General features: G+C 45.4%; 1 protein-coding gene across 1 annotated transcript; it reads left to right on the top strand.

The window, feature by feature from the left end:
* Window positions 1-21750, top strand: CCT3 (chaperonin containing TCP1 subunit 3). The gene is made up of 14 exons (XM_075907036.1): window positions 1-174; window positions 1374-1435; window positions 5194-5244; window positions 5342-5404; window positions 9045-9141; window positions 10274-10391; window positions 10992-11178; window positions 13091-13240; window positions 13568-13700; window positions 16310-16391; window positions 16683-16863; window positions 19131-19376; window positions 20150-20281; window positions 21366-21750. The coding sequence occupies exons 1-14, from the start codon at window positions 144-146 to the stop codon at window positions 21468-21470; spliced, it is 1638 nt and encodes a 545-aa protein (XP_075763151.1). The 5' UTR covers window positions 1-143; the 3' UTR covers window positions 21471-21750.
* The last annotated feature ends 662 nt before the right edge of the window (window positions 21751-22412 follow it).

The raw sequence follows: 22412 nt of genomic DNA on the forward strand, positions 1-22412 counted from the left end.
TTTGGCTCGGGCGGCGATTGGCCGGCCGCGGCGACGGGCGGGGTAGGGTGTCGAGGCGCGGTGAAGCGGCAGTGCTGGTAGGAGCGTGTCTGTCTCCAGAAGGTTCCGCGCCGGCTTCTTAGCTCCCAGACGCCGCCGCCAGGATGATGAGCCAACGCCCCGTGATCGTGCTCAGTGAGTGAGGGGGGGGCAGCGCGCACCTTGCTGGGGGCCCCCTAGTGTAGCTCCCGCCCCTCCCCCATTCGTGGGGGGGGGGGGGGCAGAAAACCTTCCCTCAACCCCCCCCCCGGAAACCTCCTCCCCCGCTCTCTGCACCTCCCCCCACCCCCTAACCCATGGGTCGTGTCGGCTGGGTCTCCTGTAACCCCTCCCCCACTGCGCTATAGGTCCCTGCGCCCCTCCCCTGCTCCACGCCCCTCCCCCACTCTCTTCCTCATTAGTGTCCCCCCCCCCCCCCCCGTGAGATTTTTTTCGTACCCCTGCTGTAGGCTCCACAGCCCCCCTTGGGCTCCCCTCGGCTCCCCCTCCCCCATTTTATCCATCCCCACTAAGGATGCAAGGTTGTTAAATGTTTAACTGGTTAAACGGGGGATGGGTGGGGTTGCTCCAGCACCCAACTATTAACCATTAACATCCCTAATCCCCACCATCCCCCTTGTTTCCTGAGTCATCCTCTCCATATAGCTCTCTACTCCCCCCCCCCCCCCCATCACCTGGTACCGAGAGTCCTCTGGTCCTTCTGCCTTTTTTTTCAGGTTCTTCCCTGATATTGGTGCCGCCCGCTAAGATCCACTCTTCTTGGGTTCTGCTAGAGTTCTTTCCATTTGCATGTCTGTCGTTTCTCCAGTATATTGTGTAAACACCCACATTTCTGCTCCAGCCTTGGGGGTCATCCCCTATAACTTCCACCCATTTAGGTTCCCCTTCTTGTTTTCCAGCCTTTCTCATCTTATGTGCTATTCCTCTATTTTTCTAATTTTTTTCATCTGTGTGGAATAAATTTTGAGTACTAAAGCATGTCCTTATGTGCACCACCAAAAGAAACACATTAAGTTACTGTGCAACAATGTTATAGTAGATTATCCAGAATATTGACTCATTTGAACTTTCAATCTTATTGGTTCTATGTGGGTAAAATTAAGAAAGCAAGTTGGTATAATTTTATTCTGGTGTCTGTACCTCTTGGATACTCTTATTTAAATGGCTGGATTCATTTAGAATTGGCCGTAATTCACGTACACATAAATAGAATTGCATCCTTGATATGTTGTCAGTATTGTTTCCTCAACACTAGATTTCCCATTAAGAGTTCACAAGATCAGATTTCAGTTGTATTCATGCTGTTGCTATTTTTTGTTTTCTGCATGTCATAGGTCAGAATACAAAACGTGAGTCTGGAAGGAAGGTCCAGCTTGGAAACGTCAATGCTGCCAAGGTACTGTTTTATGTTATGAAGTATGTTAGCAAACTAGTAATCAAAAGGTGACAAACACAGAATCATGAACTTGAAACATTTTCAGCAGCTCCCTTGACATCACTATTATTCACTTGGTATTTTTTTACAAATTTCACATGAAGAAATGCTGATCACTCTATTGCTGTACTTAAACAACAGCTGCAATTGAATATAACTTTTTGTTTTAGTGACTACAAAAAAAGAAAAGAAAAATTAAACGTTAATCCAAAACTTTACTTATGTCTGAACCTTGACATCTTGTTTAGCAAGTAGCTTGGAGTAATGTCTTGAGCAGATGATTACGTCCAAATACAGTAAAACCTGTGCTATCCAGCACTTAACTAGCCGGAAAACTTTAGAAACCTCCACATTTCTGAGCCAGGGAACAACTTGTTAAAAGCAAAAAAAAAAAAAAAAAAGAAACTGGTGCTTTAAGCTGGGCCGCTCCTCAGACACTCCCCCTGCCAGACGTGCATGCAGCATGTACCTGGAGGAGGAACGAATGGCTGCTCTGACCGCCTAATACCGGCCGCATCCTGGCAGCCCCACGGCTTGTGGCTGCCTGCCCTCCACCCTCTCCTCCTGGCAGCCCGGCATCACCTGCAGCTCACCCCCGCCAATTCCACTCCCCCCCCTCCAATCAGGCTGCATCCTTCCTCCCCCTTCCCCCCCCTCCCCCCCCCGCCAGTGGCTCGTGGCCCTCCTCTCCCTAGCAGGCCACATCCCGGCCCCCGCACCACCTAATCCCCGGATGTACCGGATAACATAGGTTTTACTGTGTTGTGTCTGATGTCCGAGTAGAAGTGACTGTTATCTTAGCCTTCATGTTATATTGTCATGCCTGGTTAAATCATACTCTTGCTGCATCCAAAGAACTCTAAAATAATTGTCATTTGTGTTAATTACAAGGTCTGCATTTTCTGTGTAGTTAGACGAGATTATTCAAGTCCATTTGGAATTTTGAAGCACTAATGTGTAAATGAAACCCTCAGTGCTGATCCCAGCATATTAAAAGGAGACAGCTTAGAATCAGACTGGGTAGCCTCATATTTAAGAGTGTAAAGCAATAATTGAAACATTAGACTAGGTCTGAATCAGTTAAATTCTTCAGTGTTATTTAAATGAAGATTAAAAGCAGAAACTACACACCTAATTCTTTCAACAGGCACAGTGTGCATAGGAATTTGTAACCTGTTACATGACATTTAGGCCAGTGGTCTCAAACCTTTTTACACTCAAGATAATTTTTTAAATGTCAAACAAGCCAAGATCTACTGCCCCATCCTTCCCCCCCCAACCCCACCCCTTTCTTGAAGCCCCGCCCTCTCTGTTCTCCTCCTGTCCATCACTTGTTATCCCCAGCCCTTATACACTCTCAGGGTATGGCTACACTGCTGCTTTTTTTTTTTTTCAATTCTTCTGTAGGAAGACGGTTTTCAAACATTTGGCCTGTCTACATTGGGCCAAATGTCATAAAAACCCCTTTTCTCTCGTGCATGTTTGCTCTTCTGCTAAATAAAGTGGAAAAACAAACGCGACCCTGGATGCAGAAGAGTTTTTCCGGGATACCTCTGGCATCCTGGAAAAACTCTTGTAGTCTAGCCGTACCCTCACTGGGTTGAGACAGGATGTGTGGGCTCTGGGGTGGGAGTGAGGGATTTGGGTGTGGGAAAGGGTGAGAGGTGCAAGCTCTGGGAGGGAATTTGGATGCTGGAGGAGGTGGGGAAGAGGATGCTGGCTTGGGGAGGGGACTCCAGGCTGGGGAGTGTTGGGGTGCTGAGCAAGCCACAGGGTTGTGGATATAAGGGTGCAGTTTGGGTTGGAGTGTGTGAGGAGCTCAGGGCAGGGAGGTTAGGAGTATTATGGACTCAGGGCACAGATCTGCAGTGTGTGGAGGGTGCAGAAGTCTTGTGGCAGAAGACTGAGGATGTGGGGGTGTAGGAGTTTGGGGATGTAAGAGGCTCAGGACAGGGGGGTCCCAGTGTATGATAGGCTCTGATTTGGGGTCAGTACAGGAGTGTTACGATGCTGAAGCCAAATGAGGTTTGTTACGATGCTGAAGCCAAATGAGGTTTGTTGGCCAGGCTTCATTTTTAAATAAAATATTATGTCAAACACAAAAAGTTTTAGCATTGTCTTTATGAGAAGGGTGGGGAACCTGTTTTGAGTCGCGGGTCAGTGACCCGCAAAAAAAAACTCATCCAAACCCCCCACAAGCCTCACTAATTTGGCCCCAATTGTGCTGGTGAGAGCAGGGGACATGGTACTGGGGAAGGGTGCCAGTGGGAGCAGGGGACAGGGAGTCCCCAACGCTCGCCTCCTTCAGGAACTCCTAGCCCCTCCCTGCTGCAGAGGAGGGAAGCCCCGGCATGCACCTCCATCAGGAGCTCCTACCCCTCACCCCCTGCGCAGGAAGTCCCCGGCACGTGCCACCTCTGGGGACTCCTGGCATGCACCTCTCCAGGGATTCCTAACCCCCTCCCTCCCCCCGGGTGTCCCAGCACGCCACAGACCTGGCCTTTCAGGTACCGCACCTGCTGTTTGGGAGAGGGGGAGCAGCCAGCACCCTTCCTGAAACCACAGAAGTGGCGCACAGCAGCTGGACTTCCTTTCACTCAGAAGGAAGCTGGTGCTACCTCCATTGTCATTGGAGGTGGGGGGGGGCGGGAGCCTGAATACCTCCCAGTCGACCAGTTGATCACAATCGATGGGTTGGTAACCACAGAGCTAGGCAATACACAGCTATCTAAGTCCTGTCTATTTCTTTGTAAAATGTTTAGTGCTGGAAACTGGTGTATAAAAGGTGCTCAGTACAAACAAAATCTTAAATACTGGAATGTAGCTACCTCAGTACTGATTAATTGCATGTTTATATTGTAACATTTCATGAGACAATGCATAAAGAAGCAACCTTCATAGCCAGGGCATTACTAGACTGGTCCATGGGTCCATCTTATTCAATATCTTATCCCTGACACTGGCTTAATCTGGATGCTTCACGGGAAGGTGTGTATATATACTTTTCACAATGGACAGTTTATGTATTCGCATACCTATAGGCAGGGCTTGACAGTTAGAGCAGTCTTCTTGCCTGTGGCGAGTAGATTTTTGCTTGGCACGGCCGCGCAGCACATGATTCTGTGCGGTTCGTGAGTGGGGCTTGCTGCCGCTTGGCGAGCACTGCCTATAGGGATTGCCTTCCTACCTTTAGTATTGCTTATATTTTTCAGCAGTTAATATCACAATATTAAATCATACATGAGCAGGGCAGCAGTTTTATCCCACACACTAGCTGGCTTGAAACTAAAGTGTCTGCCATCTGTATACATGCTTTCTTTACTAAGTATACATCAGTTGCCTAACTAGTACTATTATAGCTATATTAGAAATTGGAGTTACAAACCTTGCCTGCTTATGTTTAACTCTTGATGCTGTTAGTTGGAATATATTGTCATTGAGCTAACACACAAAGATCATACATAGTGGCAAAGAGGCCCAGTAATAAATCGTTAATGAACTGAGATAGTACAGACTAGGATTATTTTTTTCTCTACTCCACACTCTAAATATTAACATGGGTCTCTTTTTGGCATAAAAACTATGAAATTCAGTTTAGTAGCTTATTACATGATATATTCCCCCCTCCCCCCTCCATGAGCTTTGCTTAAAAATGGGGAGGGAAGAACATACAGAAGCTGTTCAAAACTAATGTATTATCTCATTCTCTTTCGTTTTAGACCATTGCTGACATTATTCGAACATGTTTGGGACCAAGAGCTATGATGAAAGTAAGAGCTTTTGTTGTAGTCTGTGCACTGGACTGTGCTTAGAAATGCTGTGTATCTTAAAAATCAATATAAATACTGCTTCTCTTCTCTCATGTAGATGCTTCTGGACCCAATGGGTGGAATTGTGATGACCAATGATGGCAATGCAATTCTTAGAGAAGTGAGTCCAGTTTTCATACCTCTTCAGTAGATATTCAATGATTTTAACATTAAAATGCCAATGTACATGTTCTAGAGTTGTCTAAATCACTGAAAAAAATACCTAGTCCTTACATAATACTTAAATAGCACACTCTCCCTCCAGGTAGTTGAGTCACTACTTAAAAGCCAGTTCCCCCAGCACTGTCTCCACAGGTGATGGAAGCGGCGGGGAAGGGCAGAGGCGGAGTGGTCCAGGACTTAGCGAGAGCTGGGACTGAGCAGTCCTGGCTCATGGTCGGTCCCGGACCTTCCCCCACTGCGGCTTTGCAGTTTAAATGTATTAGGAGTTGGGCTACCTGTGCAAATTGTATCGACTACACGATTAGTCAGTTACCTGTTTCTTAATATCCTTACTCCAGACAAAAGATGGACAAATTAATTCGTTGAGTTCTTGTTGCTACTAATTTTCTCTTACTAGAATTATTTATAGCCTTGTTCTTGGTACATAAAAGTATTTCAGGGGATGTACACATGATAAAATGCATATACATGTATAACTTACAGACTTATCTTTGGAGCTTTTGTTGCTTTGCAATTGAAATATTTGGTTGCTTTAAATTACAAAGACAATCAATGTTAATATCTGAAAATCAGATCCCATTGCACTGTTTCTGTTTTTATTGTGGTTGGCTAAGGAGGGTTGTTTCAGTAGAGCTAAGAAATGTTTATACTAAAATATGTTTGTGGCATACAAAACAAAAATCCTAAACCAAGTCCCCAACCCTGTACAATCCTAATACAGTAGATTCTGCTAGTAACCTCTTCCGTGACCACTTTCCTGTAATGGATGTATTTAATCTAGAACCAACACTGTCTAAATGACTACAGGGTTAACTAGTGTAGATATTGGCAACAGGCTTGCTATTTATTGGCAACTTTTTTTTGCCATGCAGGCTGTGACGGGGCACTCGCGCCCCGCACCGAGAGTGCGCCGGGAGGCGCCGGGCGGTGGGACGGGGCATTCGCGCCCCGCACCGAGAGTGCGCCGGGAGGCGTCGGGCGGTGGGACGGGGCACTCCCGCCCCGTGCGGAGGACGCGCCGGGAGGCGCCGGGCGGGTACATCGGGGGGCGGGGAACACGGCCCAGCCCGCCGTGGCGGGCCCCCGGGGCACACCGGCAGCCGGCACAGGGAGCGTCGGGGGGGCAGCGTGCGCCGCCCAGCAGGGCCCAAGAAGAAGGGGCCGGGCAGACGCCGAATGATGACGTCATAAGCGAGGGGCGGCCAGGAGGCGTCGCAGGGGAAGTGACGCAAGGGGGGAATGGAGCCGGCGGGGGATTTAAACCAAGGGCTGGCACGGAGGAGGGGAGCACGGTGGATGGAGCAAAGCGGGGAGAAACGGAGGGAGAGGTGAGACAGGAAGGGTCAAGGGAAGCGGGCCGGGAGGCCTGGTGGAGCAGGAAGCGGCCCAGGGCGGGGTCGTGGAGCCCGTGAGCGGGTGTGTTTTGGGGCGTTCCCCCATCCGCAAGGGAGGGACCACGGGTCCCTGCCTTTAGGGCCCTGGGCCGGGGTTCGGAGAGGGGGCGGGCCCGAACCCCCCTACTCCGCCAGCAGACCGACCGGCTCGGGTGTAACGCGAGTGTGCGTGATAAAAGGGCCACCGGCCTTAAGTGTGACTTCTCAGGCTGAACTCTCTGTACCCCAATTAACTCAGAGTGGACTCTGGGGGTGAACTGGTTTACAAGGCTCTTGGCATTCCCACCTCCATATGGCAAGCCTAGCTGCTGCCATATTTGCTGAACTGCAGCCAGGGATAGAATTCCTTGAATGTGCAAAGCCTGGGCCCCATGATAGGCTCTGTGCAGTCAGCAGTGGAAAGGGAGCCTGCTGTCCAGAATCTGAGCTTTCTATAAGGAATGAGGACACTGGGACCTTTTGAGGCTGTCTGGTACCTCTCTGTGCACTCTCCAGGCTGCCTGCTGTTCCAACATTAGGTACCGTGCAGCCCCAGTGCTTCCTTCCCTGGCTGCAGCCCTAAAAAGCAGCTTTGCAGGGCTTCAGCCCTGGAAGGAAGTGCAGGGATATGCTAAGCACTGGCAACAGGCAGGTTTTTGGCGCTACTGCCAATGAAGGCATGTTTCAGTGCTCATTTTTCTTAGTGACTGCTGGGGAGCCATACACTAGAAAGTTGCTAAAGTGAAATCTGCTGTAGCTGTACAAAGACTTTCCTTCACCTCAGGCTGTGGAACTAAAAGCTTGAAGTAACACAAAACATGGAAGATTATTGCAAATGGAGCTCTGAGATCAATTATGCCCAATGAATTTGAGAATAATAAGGTTCATACTGAATTCACTTTCTTCTCTTGGCGTGATGAAGAGTCTCATGTGACAGACATTACAATTGCCTGGTTGGGATTAAATTCTCTTAAATGCACATATGCCCTGAGAGTAGGTTTTTCTTCTGAATTTTATCTTTGTGCCATTATGACAGTAACTTATGTAGTGCTGACAGCGGGAGGTGTTACACTGACATGTTAGAGCAGGCATGTCCAAAGTCCGGCCCGCGGGCCAATTGCGGCCCGTGTTCTGGTTTAATACGGCCCCACAGGTAATTTGGCAATATCTATCTTTTATGGCCCCCAACGAATCCATATGTATTGAGATGAATACATTGTAAAATCTCAGTTAATGTCAGTTGGTCTAAATCAGTTATAAATATATTTGGACACAACATGTATACTTGGTGTTATGTTCCTGTTCATATTTTTTTAACTTAAAAGTTGACCGACAACCTTTATTACCAATAATATGTAATGTACTTTACAATGTTCCTGACATATATTTCAGCTTCCTGGATTTTTTTTTCATCTGGCCTTCAGATATGAAAGGCAGAGTGATTTAACACCTGTTTATATTTGTCATCCATGTGACGAAATGAAAAGTATGCCGTTTGCAATAAACTTTGCATAAAATAGTTAATTTGCATTTAATTTTAATGGTTCAGAGAATGTCAAGCAAAATGGTCGGCCCTCACGCATGTTCACTTCATCAAATCTGGCCCTCTTTGAAAAAAGTTTGGACACCCCTGTGTTAGAGGCAAGGTCCCTGGCCTGGTGTGTATAATTGCTATTAAATCCTGATAACTGAAAGTTTTACAAATGACACCTCTGTTTTAATTGAAAAGGAGAATTTGTATTGTAGGGTAAGTCAATTACTTGCTTGGGATGAATAAAATATCCCTGATTGATTTAATTATCCTTGCTATACATAAGGATATGTTGCACTTGGGGCAATACATTTTCATAATGGTTTTACAAGGTTATTGTAATGTCCACTTTAATTATTGTTATAATTGTGTATTGCATGCATCACTAGCTTTCACCAGCCGAGGCATTCAGCAAGAGAGACACTGATCTTGATATTTAACAAGTGCTTTGTGGAAAAATAGCAATGAATATTCCTAATACCTAGAAATCTGCTGGAGATGTGACGTAAATAACATTTCATCTACTGCCTCTGTAATGAGAAAATTCTTTGCCAAGATGGGGTGAAACCCTTTTCCATGCTCACAACTGACTTTAAATTTTGCATTTCCTCTAAATGCCAACAAGTACCTTGCATTCCAAACCAAGGGTTCCCATTTTGTTTTCTTCCATGCAGATTCAAGTCCAGCACCCGGCTGCAAAATCCATGATCGAGATCAGCCGTACTCAGGATGAAGAGGTTGGAGATGGGACCACATCTGTAATTATCCTTGGTGAGCGCATGCTTTCAATCAGGGAATGGTTGCAACTACTATTGTGTTTTGGTTAATAGCATTGCACAGTGATATTCTTTTTAACATTCACAAAGATGCTCTTCTATTTGTAAGATATTAACAAAGGCTGACTCAGATTATGACCCCTTCTGCTAGGCTTCGTAATTTCTGTCTTTGGCAAGCAAAGTGGAAACTTTGGGCATCTTGCCCTGTGACTGGGTGAATGGTTAATGGCTAAGCATTTGGCACTGGAGAGTTGCTATCTTAGAGGCACCTACTTCCCCACAATATGCCTCCAAGCATTTCAGCCATTTAAAATTTTCTTGACTCTTTTGCAGGTTGGGTTTCTGAGAAACTCCTATTACATAGTCCACATACCATATTTGCTCATGGGCAGGGCTTGCCAAGCGGCGGCGAGCCCTGTTCGCCAGCTGCGCGGTTTTGCGCGATTCTGTGTTCTGCGCATGCGCAGATCGCTCTGCGCCAGCTCTTCTGGGTTGTAATCTACTTGCCACGGGCGAGAAGATTACGTTATTTGTCGAGCCCTGCTCATGGGGATGCAGGGAGCATGCTCAGAGCACTTGTTAATAGTTTTATGCTAGGGAAAGTGTAAATATGTTGGGTTTGTTTTTATCAGCAAAAAAGAGCTAGGCTTTTAACATGCAAATAAAGGTATGTCTACACAGGGTGGTGGGGGAGAGAGGAGGTGGGCAAGGGAAATGTGACAGTGAGTCTGAGACCAGGTTAACTGAGTTGGGATCAGACTGCAGTGCTAAAAATAGCAGTGTAGATGCTCGGGCTGGAGTCCCAGGCTCTGAAACCGTTCCCTCCCACCTGATTTCAGAGGTCAGGTTCCAGCCTGAACCTAAATGTCTGCATTGCTCTTTTTCATCCCAGAGCACAAGCCTGAGTCAGTTGACCTGGGCTTTGAGACTCACTACCACTGGTCATGTACTGGCAAACAATTCCCCACTCTCAAGAGGTTACGTTCTAGTTTAAACAAATGATCGTGATTAAATATAGGAGCGAGAGAAGTGTTTGTGATTACAAGGCTCCTAGACTAGGTAGCAGGTGCTTTAGGTGTACTTTTGATGTGCCAGCAGTTCTAACTTGTCTTTGTGTTTTTGTTTAGCTGGAGAGATGTTGGCTGTTGCTGAACACTTCCTAGAACAGCAGATGCATCCAACCGTGATCATTGGTGCTTACCGTAAAGCTCTGGATGATATGATCAGCAGTCTGAACAAAATCAGGTGAGCAGTGGTCTTTGGATTTGGATATATACCCCTGCTTCTTTTAACTTCCACTTCAGTTCATCTGATAAAATGGGTTTTACTCTCAAAAGCTTATGCCCTAATAAATCTGTTAGTCTTTTTTTGGATTTGGAGTCCTTAAAAGACTAGGAGACTTATGAAGTTAGTTCTCTGGTTAAATATGAAATTCTGGTTATTCAACGCAGCAAAATGTAATTGAGAGGTCTAGAAGCACACAAGTATAGCTACACAAGTTACCATGAGCTCAGCAAGCGTCAACGGCAATAAAGTAAACCTGGTTCTCATGACTGTATTTAGGAGGAAGGATGTTGTAAGAAGTGTATTTCTATGTAGCAGTCTGTTAGTCATCATAGTACATTGAACAGATATTTGAATTGAGGTACCTTCAGACTATTGTCTGTGAACAGACCCACAGTAATCTTCTTAGTTAAAGATCAGACGTGCTTAAGAATATCTTCCAGCATGGGTAGAATCACTTTCTATAGGGAATAGTTCTGCAATTTCAGAGAGCTGGACTGGATTATTGAATAATTTTTTTCTCCGTACTGTGAATAATGTGCTGTGTTTTCTTTGCTCTAGCACTCCAGTTGATGTGAGCAACAGAGAGATATTGCTGAAGATAATAAAGAGTGCTATAAACACCAAGGCGATAAGCCACTGGTCTGACTTGGCCTGTGGCATTGCTCTTGATGCTGTCAAGACTGTGGAGTTTGAAGAAAATGGCAGAAAGGAAATTGACATCAAGAATTATGCAAAAGTAGAAAAGGTTGGTATGCTTTGGACACTCGCTTGTTTCTGTAGCTTCTGTTAATGGCAGAGCAACTTTCTGAAGCTACAATGTATGTTCTGTCTGTACCTCACCCAGCATAATGCGGCCCTGTTTATTACTGAGGCTAATAGACACTATGATCATTCTAAATACTAAATAATATTGAACCTTGTGGAAAAGGTTTTGTATTCTGCTTTTTCTGAGTCAAGTGGAACTCAATCCTTGAAAATATTATACTTTGTGCTATCACCTTTGATGCTAGTCTGGGAAGGAATTAATTTTAAGGTCTTAGAAACTGTTTGGCAAATTAAGAGTAATATTGATGTGAGAGGGGAATATCTGATTTTCAGACTTCTAAGAAAGTATAACAAGCACTAGAATGTAAATAGTCCCTTCAGTGTCTTCTCAGGCATTTATAGTTTAGGCCATCTTGCAGTGTGGTTACCCTACCATGGTTACCATAACCTGGATAAGTCATAAGTATTTGAGACAGAGTGTACATTTGGTTTTCAGTACAGAAACTAGGTAGAGTTTTAAGCCCATTCATTTGATTTTTTTTTAAAGCACAGAGAACCATTTTAATGGAATAGGCTTCTGAGAGCTTTCCATTCTACTAATAAGCTTATAGGCATATGCTCTTATAAAGTAATTCTTAAGTAAAGCATTGGAACCAGTATTGAGTCTTGTGGAGAAGAAAATTGATCTCTTGTGGTTAGTGTTGGGACTCCAATCTACTTCTGACTGTACCACTAAATTGTGTGGCCTGGCATAGGTCACATCCCTACTTTGTGCCTCCGTTTTCAAATCTGAATGATGTGAATGTGTTTGGAAGGTGCTATTGGAAAGGGAAGTCCTATTTTGGAATTCAGTTCTTAAAAAAGAGGATGGCTAAAATTAGTATTCAAGTGTAACTACTTAGCCTGTTGTACCATACAGTGAAAAAAGGACATCAATCAAAACTAGAAGTTACATGTTGCAAGAATGCTGTGGAGTTGTAAAAGGGATAATAAAACATTGTGTCAATGAGTGCAAAAGAAATTGTGAAGAAAGAGCTAAAACTTGAGGACAACTGAAGCTAGATTTACACCAATAGTTAAGCTCCTGGTGGGATTTATGAAAGCATCTGAACAAGTGTGTTGCCTAACTTCTTAGTAGTGATGTTAAATTTCAGTTAACTAATTGAATAGTCGATGGGATTTCCATCAGCTATTCAGTTAGTCAATAAGAATTAGCTCGTTCCGCCTTTGAAATGTACATGAGCCCCAGTAAGGGCTCTTATGCATTTCAAAAATTGAAACACTGCATGGAGCCCGGGGCCAGCGGGGAGTCCCGCCGACCCCGGGCTCCATGCAAGCGCTTCTGCTTTGAAACACCGTGTGGAGCCCGGGGTGAGCAGGGGATTCCCCACTGGCCCTGGGTGCCATGCAGAGTTCCAACCCAACTGGACCCAGGTTCCACAGAGCTGGAGGTGAGGGGAACCAGCTTTTAAGCCAGCTCCCTCCCAGAATCCTCTCCTCCTTCCCCACCCCGCTGCCTCCTTGTGATAGAAGCAGCAAGGCGGGGGGGAAGGGAAGGAAGCGATTAGTCGCTTACATCTCTATTCCATAGAGAATAATGGGAAGCAGGTGCCTAACTTCTGTAGGTGCTTCTGTAAATTGTAGTCACCTGTTGAGTGAATAAATGGTTTTGGGAGTCTCATCCCAGCTAGCTTAAGAACCTTGCTGGTTTTCTTGAGGCAGCTACCCCATTTTTAAGTATAAACTGGTTTGTTTGCTGAAACTTTAAAAATGATTTCGTGTTAGAGAGTAAAGTCTGCCAAATATGTATTAGTTTTCCTGTCCACCAGAGAATTACTTGTCTTTTCATTTCCGTCAGTAACTCTCACCTGTGCTTCACATGTGTCTGTCAGATACCAGGTGGTATAATCGAAGACTCTTGTGTCTTGCGTGGAATCATGGTAAACAAAGACGTAACTCACCCAAGGATGCGTCGCTATATCAAGAATCCACGCATTGTGCTGCTGGACTGTTCGCTGGAGTACAAGAAAGGAGAGAGCCAGGTAAGGCAGGTCTTGTGTGAAGATGTCTGCAGTTCTTTTGTGTGAAGCTAGTGTAAAGAGCCAACAGTGCCCTAATGGGCAAGGGGTTTTGAATGTTTCCTTTTGCTTTTTAAGGATTTGTTGCAGCTAGAAGTGTTTATACAGCCAAGTATGAATAAATTATACATAAGACAGGGAAGTGTTTCTAATAAATAGTTAAATGCTGTTGTGCTACAATAATGGAAGGACACCCAGGCTTATTCATCTGATCAATGGCTGATTCACATCATTTCTGTTCAGTCTGTCTTAGAACCAGTTATCTCTCTCTTACAACCTCTTTCTGTGCAGACTGATATTGAAATTACCCGTGAGGAAGACTTTGCACGCATCTTGCAAATGGAGGAAGAGTATATTCAACAGATCTGTGAGGACTTGATCAGGATCAAACCAGATCTCATCATCACAGAGAAAGGAATCTCAGGTACTGTATATATCAGGGGTTCTTAAACTTTGTGATACCGCGACCCCCTTAAAATGCTAAATGAATTTGTGTGCCCCCCCCCACCCTCACTGCTCTACAAGTAAAGCTAATCATTTTATTGGGATTAGGATTGGACAAGAAATAAATATGCCAATAACTTTAGACAACTAAATTGTTATTGGAAATAGATGAAAAATATCAAATTTGGAATCGTTTTAATGTGAAGGATGAGCTTGTTTAATGTTGCATAATTTTTTAAATCTGGGTTTCATTGTCAGGATAGCCACTCTCAGTTCTCGTTCCACATTTACTTTTGATCGATATTTGTTTTTATAGCAGCAGCTGCAGAAAACCCTGACTCGCACAAATAAGATGTTAACGGGATCAGTATGTTCATAGCCTTCTCGCTTAATTCTTTGTACTCATTTTGTACACTGATCCAAAATTCAGAGAGAAACATTGAGAATTTTATTTTTAAAGCAGTGTCAGAAGAGAGATCAATTATTTGCTCCTCCTCAGTAGTAGCGAGTGTACCAGCTATTCGTTTAGCATCGATTGGGTTCCTTATCCAATCAAATTTTTCAATATCCATATCTGAGAAATAGTTCTTAAAGTGAAATTTTAAAGAAGAAAGGTGATTTAAAATAAAGAAAATTCACGTTTTCACTAATATGTTTTATTGTGTTCAATAAATTGTTTTAAAGTAGGAAACGTCTAAATTTGAATTTTCCATTTTGCTCTGCCACAGTTCAACTTTCCTAATAAATGCTTTCAATAATATTATTAGCACCTTGCAGTGAGGTATTAAGAGTGTTCAGCTTGTTGAATATGTCACTTAAATATGCTAACCCCCCCCATCCCAGTTCATTTTCCCCCCCCCCGCCTCAGACCCAGGCCCCCTAGCACCGCCCATCCCAATGCACTCTCCCCTCCCCCTGAGGCAGGCATCCTCAGCGTCGGGAGCCCTGCTCCAATCAAATCATCCCCCCCCCCCCCCCCGCATGCGCAGAGCCAGGCATGGAGGAGCAATCTTTTAAAGTAGCTGCTTCTGCTGCCCAGCCCAGCTGCCTCAGCTTGCAGCTTGTAGGGGAGGCATCACGTGGCCAGCCTCTGGTCTCTGCTGGTCATGTGGGCCAGAGCAGCTGCGTTCCGCTCCCACCCAGCCTGGTGCCCCCCTAGCGTGGTGCCCGGCAATTGCCCCCTCTTCACTAAACTCTGTGGCGCTCCTCACTCCCTCGCCCCCACGAGATGCGGCAGGGGAAAATTGACCGGACTGTCTGGAAATGCCGGGGAGACATAAATACAAGAAAAAAAACTGATCCAGCTACGACCCCCTTGTAAGTTGCTCACGAGCCCCCAGGGGGTCTCAACCCACAATTTGGGAAATGCTGATATAAATAATTAAGTGTAATGGCAGACTAATATAACTGTAGTTGTTTCTCACTTGTTAACACTAAAAGATCATGTTGAGAGTGGTAACAGGTTCTGAATATTGTCTTTCAGAAAGCAAATATTAACACAGGTGCTTAGATACATGTAGAGCTAAAGATTCTGTAGAGGGCCAGGGTGAGAGGATAAAAGATAAATCTCCAACTTGTTAATTTTTCTGGATATATAGCTTGCTTAAGGTAACTGCTGTCCATCCCCTCTCTCTGCACACATGCTTGCTAGGAAGTTTGCGATTCCACTAGTTGCCATTGTTTACTATACTTATCCGGTAGAATGCAGAGTCTGTATGATTGATTTTAAGCTGGTGGCTGACCCCTATGATTCCAGTGAACTTCTATGGATGTCCAGCTTTTTCCCAGGGTTTGAGGCTGTCATCAAGTATGGGGAAGTCACTGGGCCTTGCACCCCCATCCGCAGCCAGATGTGACTCTCAGCCAGCAAGTAAAACAGAAGGTTTATTTGTTGATATGGATACAACATAGCACAGACTTGTTATTAACACAGGAACCAGGAAGTCAGTACTATCCATCTTGGGGAGAAGGGTCCCTGGCCCCTGTTCCAAGCCCCCTCCTTGCATTTTAAGCCAGGTTCACTTACCCACACACCCAGCAACCGATCTTCTCCTGCAGGCCTCTCCGCCGCCTCCTTTTGTCCAGCTTCCTGAGGCAAAGCTGTAACCTGCCTGAATCTCACTAGGCTCAGGTCACAAGACAGCCGGAGCTATTGGATATGTGACAAGCTGAACGTACTTCCTCAGTGAATCTCGTGGCCAGACTTCCCCCTCCTGAGGCGCACACACAGTTACGACAAGACAGTGGGGATTGTATTCACTCTGTTTGCTTTGTTATATTGTATGTGAGTCTACTATGTCACAGAGGTGTGGTTTGTAATGTATTCAATATTATTGGGAACAAAAGCCCAGCAGAATATAGAGGAGCTGGTTCTGGAATGTCTAATATAATTGTACCCAGACAGCTCTAGAATATTTTCTTTGCCAGTGTGGTGAGCACTGTCATCTTTTCTTTCCATAATCTTTCCTGGTGTAGGTTTCCAGAGTGGTGATAAATCTTAAAACAAACCTGTGTAACAGCAACTGTGGAAACTCAGTCTCTGTGATGGCTCTTCGAAATAAAATAACTTCTGTGCAAACTTGGTTTCAGATTTGGCCCAGCACTACCTGATGAGAGCGAACATTACAGCTATTCGCAGGGTGAGGAAGACAGACAACAACAGAATTGCAAGGTGAACAGACCTTAATTGTTAATTGCCCAGACCTTACACATATTGAGTATTATCTACACATGTGCACGGTACAGTTGCTTTTATTGTTACTTTGTTCTCTCTCCCACCCCACCACTCTCACTTGTTGCACTTCACCTTATGTGCTAGTTTGGGCAATTAGGTACATGGACGGTCTCTGTGCTACTCATTTGTATAGCACTCACCAGAGTGGGCCGTAAATCGTATGGGACCTCTCTGCTTGACTGTCAGCTGAACCACAACAAAGGTTTCTGTTTTGTTCCTGTGTGGCAGGGCCTGTGGTGCTCGCATTGTGAGTCGCACAGACGAGCTGCGTGATGAGGATGTGGGGACTGGAGCAAGGCTTTTTGAAGTTAAGAAAATAGGAGATGAGTATTTCACCTTCATCACAGATTGCAAAGACCCCAAGGCCTGCACTATCATTCTGCGTGGAGCCAGCAAGGAAATCCTAGCGGTAAGTTACAATAGGATGTGTAGTAGTCAGGATTTATTGGCATGGCGTCCTGACAGGTCTCCTGCTCAGTCAGTCATGATAACTGGTTGGCTGTGTGCGTTTCTGCTCAATTAGTCAACACAGCAGACTCAAAGCCCCCAAAGACCATAAATGAGATAAGGATCAAAGGCGGGCTCGGTCACATTTATTAAGCGAAGTACAGTTGTCAGTAGACTCTACCAAACCACTAAGCATAGGTACACATAACAATGGACACAACTCAGTGGGAGATCCTACTGCCCCTCCAAGACACCACTTTATATACGGGTACAAACAAGTTACACATCACTCCTGATGTGTCTGGTTATCACCCTCTGATGCATCTTAGGTACCACTCATCACCCTGTAGTTAAACCTGCACCTTGTGGTTCGATTTAATCATTTCTATCCATCATGCTGTCAGTTTAAACCCTTTCCTGAACCTAGGTTGGTATCTGTGAGGCGTGTGGGTATTAAGGTCTTTTTTTTTTTTTTATGAGCTGGTGGTGCCATTCTTTTAGAATGTGCTTTCAACTTGTGACCAGTACCAATTACAGGCAGTCCCCGGGTTACGTACAAGATAGGGACTGTAGGTTTGTTCTTAAGTTGAATCTGTATGTAAGTCGGAACTGGTGTCCGGATTCAGCCGCTGCTGAAACTGACCAGCGGCTGACTACAGGAAGCCCGAGGCAGAGTTGCTCTGCCCCGGGCTTCCTGGAATCAGCCGCTGATCAGTTTCAGCAGCGGCTGAATCCGGACACCAGTTCCGACTTACATACAGATTCAACTTAAGAACCCCAGGTGTCCCCAAGTCAGCTGCTGCTACAAGATATACCTTCCCTTGATGCCAGGAGGAGATTTGTTTGATGTACAAATTGTACCCTGGGCAATAAGAGGCAGCATAAGCACTATCAGAAAAGCTCGCTAATTCCATCATAGTGGCATCTTTCTCATTGCCAGCAGCATTGCACTGCCATGCAGAGCCATCTTGTGTGACAAGTTTTACTGCTAGCAAATGTCTCTGAATTGTGAAATGGTGTGGAAAAACAGAATTGATGATCCAACGGATCCAGCCTTAAATACTGCATAGAAAGAGAGAAAAGTATTTATTTGGTGGAATACAGAATTGACCAGAGGACATCTGTGTGGCTTTTTAAATATCACTAATGTTAGCTTTATCAACATAATACTTTTCAAATCTACTCTTACGTAAAAATAATTGAATAGGTTTTAAGGCCAGAAGGAACCATTTAGATCAATGGTTGGCCTATTGGGATTCTGTGTGTCCTGCGAGACATTTGGTTTACTATTGCCCAAGCCGTAGTGTTGTCGGATTCTTTTGGTTTTCATCTGTGTAGTTTTTTTTCTACCAGTATTACTAAAGTGACATGCATGTAAAGCCAGGGCATGTGAAATGAGATGCATGGTGATTTGCATACAACATTGATTGGATGCACAGTGTCAAAAAGCTGCTATGGTTCATTTGGCACCCCCTCACACCATTCTAGGTACCCAAGCGCAGTTAGCAAACTACCCTAGCCTGGGAGACTTGGTTATGACATACTTGTGGTCCACTGAGATGGAGGAGGGCCACTCATGCAGCCCACTCACTAGTTTAGGTTGCCCCTCACTGATTTACATTCTCTAGTCTCGCTTATCACAAGCCATTGAATTTCACCCAATATTGAACCCAAAACTGTAAGATTAAAGCATTTCGGTGCTCAAGAAGAGAACAAGTTGCCACCAATGCCAGTGCAGTAGCAGTGACTTGCATTGGTGAAGTATGCCTGGATAATCCCAACCACTCCCTATGCGGTGAAGGAAGAAGCCACCTCTGCCCCCTGAGGTTCATGCCAGTCTTAGCTGGGTAAAAATTCCTGACCCCAAATCTGGCAAAGATAAGTAAAAAGGGGTGCATAATTGTCTCCTGATTTATCTAAGACACCGTGAACTAACTTGGTGACCCCGAGATTTGGAAGTAGAACACAGATCTTTTGATGCCTAATCCCAGTTTTAAACCGGTAAACCCTGCTGTCTTGGATGAGAACTTGCAGCAATATTAAGTGTTCCTGTAAACAGTAATCATGTCATATTGGTGCACATTTTACTAGTGGCTTTATTTTATGGTCCTGGCTGTGCTCTGTAGCCTCTGCTGTGGTGCTGTTGCTCTTGCTTGTAGAGCTTGTTGGCTTATTGAAAGTACAACCTTCACATCTATCACCACTTTTTGCCTTTTTTCTTTTTTGTAGGAGGTGGAACGCAACCTCCAGGATGCCATGCAGGTGTGTCGTAATGTCCTGGTAGATCCTCAGCTGGTGCCAGGAGGGGGCGCTACAGAGATGGCTGTTTCTCACACTTTGACAGAAAAGTCTAAAGTCATGACCGGAGTGGAGCAGTGGCCCTACCGTGCAGCTGCCCAGGCTCTGGAAGTCATTCCCAGAACACTGATTCAAAACTGCGGAGCCAGCACTATCCGTGTGCTGACCTCACTAAGAGTAAGGATATAATCCATGAGACAAGTAGCAGAAAAAACTTCTCCAAAGAGCTGCTTCCTGTCGACTCCCTTTTTGCAGATATAAAATATATTTTCAGATGGGAAATCCTAGCTAGCTGTGTGAGTAGAAATAGCATGACAGATTATTTGATAGTGGTAGCGTGTAAGCAGGGGAGCTGACGGCCTGCATGGGCCCTGGTCAATGTGGCGGGGATAGTTCTGCGATCCCAGAAGAGGTGGGGCCTCAGTCAGATGGCACGGTGTGAGGGAAGCCAGCAACTGTGCCCTTTGCCTGCCCGCCCCCCCCCCGCCCCTCCCCCCCCCACACACACCTTTCCCCCATTGGCAGACCTGCATGTCAGATTATTGGGAACCTAGATTTAGATTTCAATAGATTTTTACCAAACCTAATACATACAGACACTATCTCCAGATACCTTTGTAAAATCAATGGAAGGCTATTTTGCATTCCTGTGCAATGTTTGTACCGTCACATAACAACCTGCAAGTAAATTAGCATAGAATATTTAGATCTAATTTATCTTTTTTTATACTTGGTCTCAGGTCTTATTAATAAAATTGGTGAGTAAATTTTGGTTTTAATTGATGACTTCTGTCTGTGCACTTGGGTCTAAAGTCCTTTTCATACCTACAAAGTCTATACTTAATTTTAATGAATCCTTGCTATTTGCATAGAAGACTGACTGGATCAATCTTTCATATTTTTTTCAGAAAGATGGGTTGGTTTGAAATCTTGTTACTAATTTATTATAGGCGAAACACACTCAAGAAGGCAGTCAGACCTGGGGCGTAAATGGTGAGACTGGAGCCTTAGTGGACATGAAAGACTTGGGAATCTGGGAACCTTTAGCTGTCAAATTACAGACCTACAAGACAGCTGTGGAGGTAAGGAAGCAACTGAAAAGTGAGTGTGTGTAGTTGATCCTCTGTGCTTCGGTGTCTAGCGCAGGAAATCATGTGCAGGAAGGGAAGAAAATGCCAGGGTGTCTCCATATTTTAAGGTATGTACTCCATATTTTAAGGTATTGTACTCCCTGCTATCTATGGCTGAGTATCCACTGCTGGCGATAGAAAGAGTTGGAGAAATCCCAGTTAGAGATGTAGATACACCTGGAATCCATTTGGTGGCACTGTGGGGACGGTGTACTGCAGCGTGGTCAGCTGGTGGTAGGTTAAGCCAGATGCCCTCTCCATTCCTGCACATCACCAGAAAATTTTAAATATTTTTGCTGTCAGCTTGGTCTCCCTGCTAAGTTCCAGTGTGTCTAAATGCCTTCCTCCTAGATGTGAGAGGTTAACTGTTTGGCCTGCTCCATTTCCACAGGGGCCCACTGCGGACCAAGGCTGCTCCAGCATCCTGGCTGGAGCAGCCCCTGCTGGACGTGGGGGGGGGGCATTCTAGCCTGGTGCGGGGGCTACCAGCTGAAGTGGGAACTTCCACCCCCTCGCCCTCCTTAATCTGTTAACTGGTTAAACATATCTGGCTAGGTCAATAAAACAGTATTTTACATCCCTACCGCCTAGTTTCTACGCCAAGATTCAGTATTTTCAATACTTCCCACCATGCCATGTTGCCATGCTCTGTTAAAGCAGCTCCCATGTTCCACTGCAGAGGTGGCTGCATTGTATTAAGGTGTGAAGAACTTTGGGACTCCACAGGATGAAGTGTGTGTGCTTGGGTTAGCTTTTGTTCTTCTGTGGTACAAATATACAAGCCACCAAGAGTGGAAAGCAAAGCTGCTGCTGAGATTTAAAAGCTGGCTTTAGTCATTCAGAGCAGCACTCACTGGGGTCCCCTCCTGGAGTGAGGCGTGATCTAAGCACCACTTCAAATTGGTTTAAAAATCAGGTGAGTTACATTGGTGGGAAAGCGGTGTGTGCAAGTCCTGAGCAAAAGCTGGCTAGTTCAGCAAGGTGCCCAAAGTGCAGTACCTCTCTTCCTGACCCTGCCCTGGATTTTTCTCCCCAGACTGCTGTCCTCCTTCTCCGTATTGATGACATTGTTTCAGGGCATAAGAAAAAGGGTGATGATCAAAGCAGATCAACTGGAGCTCCCGATGCAGCCCAGGAGTAAGAGGAGATTGAGGAACCGTGAGCCTTCAACTGCAGTATGGCAACAGCCTAACAGGATGACTGCTGCATCTCCTCTGCCTGAGACTGGGCCTGGACACAGCCCAAGTATTGAGAATTAGTTTGTCTGAAGTCAGTGGGTAGGAGGGAAGGGACAAGACTGTGGGGCATGGGCCCCTCTTGTCTGTGCTCCCTCTTGTTTGGAGACACTGACACTTAATTTAAGTATATACTATACCTTCTCTGCTATTTGCTTCAACAATAAAACACGCCATTCCTGTTCAGTCCCTTGTGTCTGTATCTGCTGTGACTCACTAGCTTGGAGCTGGGAGAGGGGGTACTTTGTTAGCCATTTCTACAGTGGGGACAGCTGATCCCAGCAGCCCTCCTTCAGAAATCCAGTATCTCATCCCTTATCTTGAAATCCTTCCTCATCTGCTGGTCCACTGCAGCATCTCACTGTGCTATTCGTTTCTCATGTGTCCATTAACTCACATCCATGACTTGAAACCATGCCACTGATGAAGAGCTAAATCCCTTATGGGAGGGAGGAAGAGAGACTTTGGTGGCTCAGAGTTAAGGGGCTTTAACAGCTATTGTCTCTTGCTGTCTACACCACAAAAGGTGCCTGAAAGAGAAACTATTACATATGGTATTAACAAGCAGCACCTAGGGCATTGTGTCTTTCAAAACCACCAATGACCACGGCTCCTGTGGGCAAATCAGAGACCATGCGGATTGAATATGTTCTCCAGGGCTGAAGTTCAGTGGAGGAGGGCAGGAAACTTGAGGTCCTCAGGACCACCTGAGAATGGGCAAATCTCCCAGGCTGTCAGCTCCACCATATTTGGTTAAGTCCTATGTCCCATTTTTCCACTGAAGGGTAGGCTTGTCACTTGCTGGGCCCTACCCACTAATCTGATCAAGCTGGCATCTTTCACTGGCA

This window comes from Pelodiscus sinensis, chromosome 24 (assembly GCF_049634645.1).
Source record: "Pelodiscus sinensis isolate JC-2024 chromosome 24, ASM4963464v1, whole genome shotgun sequence".
In the NCBI taxonomy this organism is placed as follows: Eukaryota; Metazoa; Chordata; order Testudines; family Trionychidae; genus Pelodiscus; species Pelodiscus sinensis.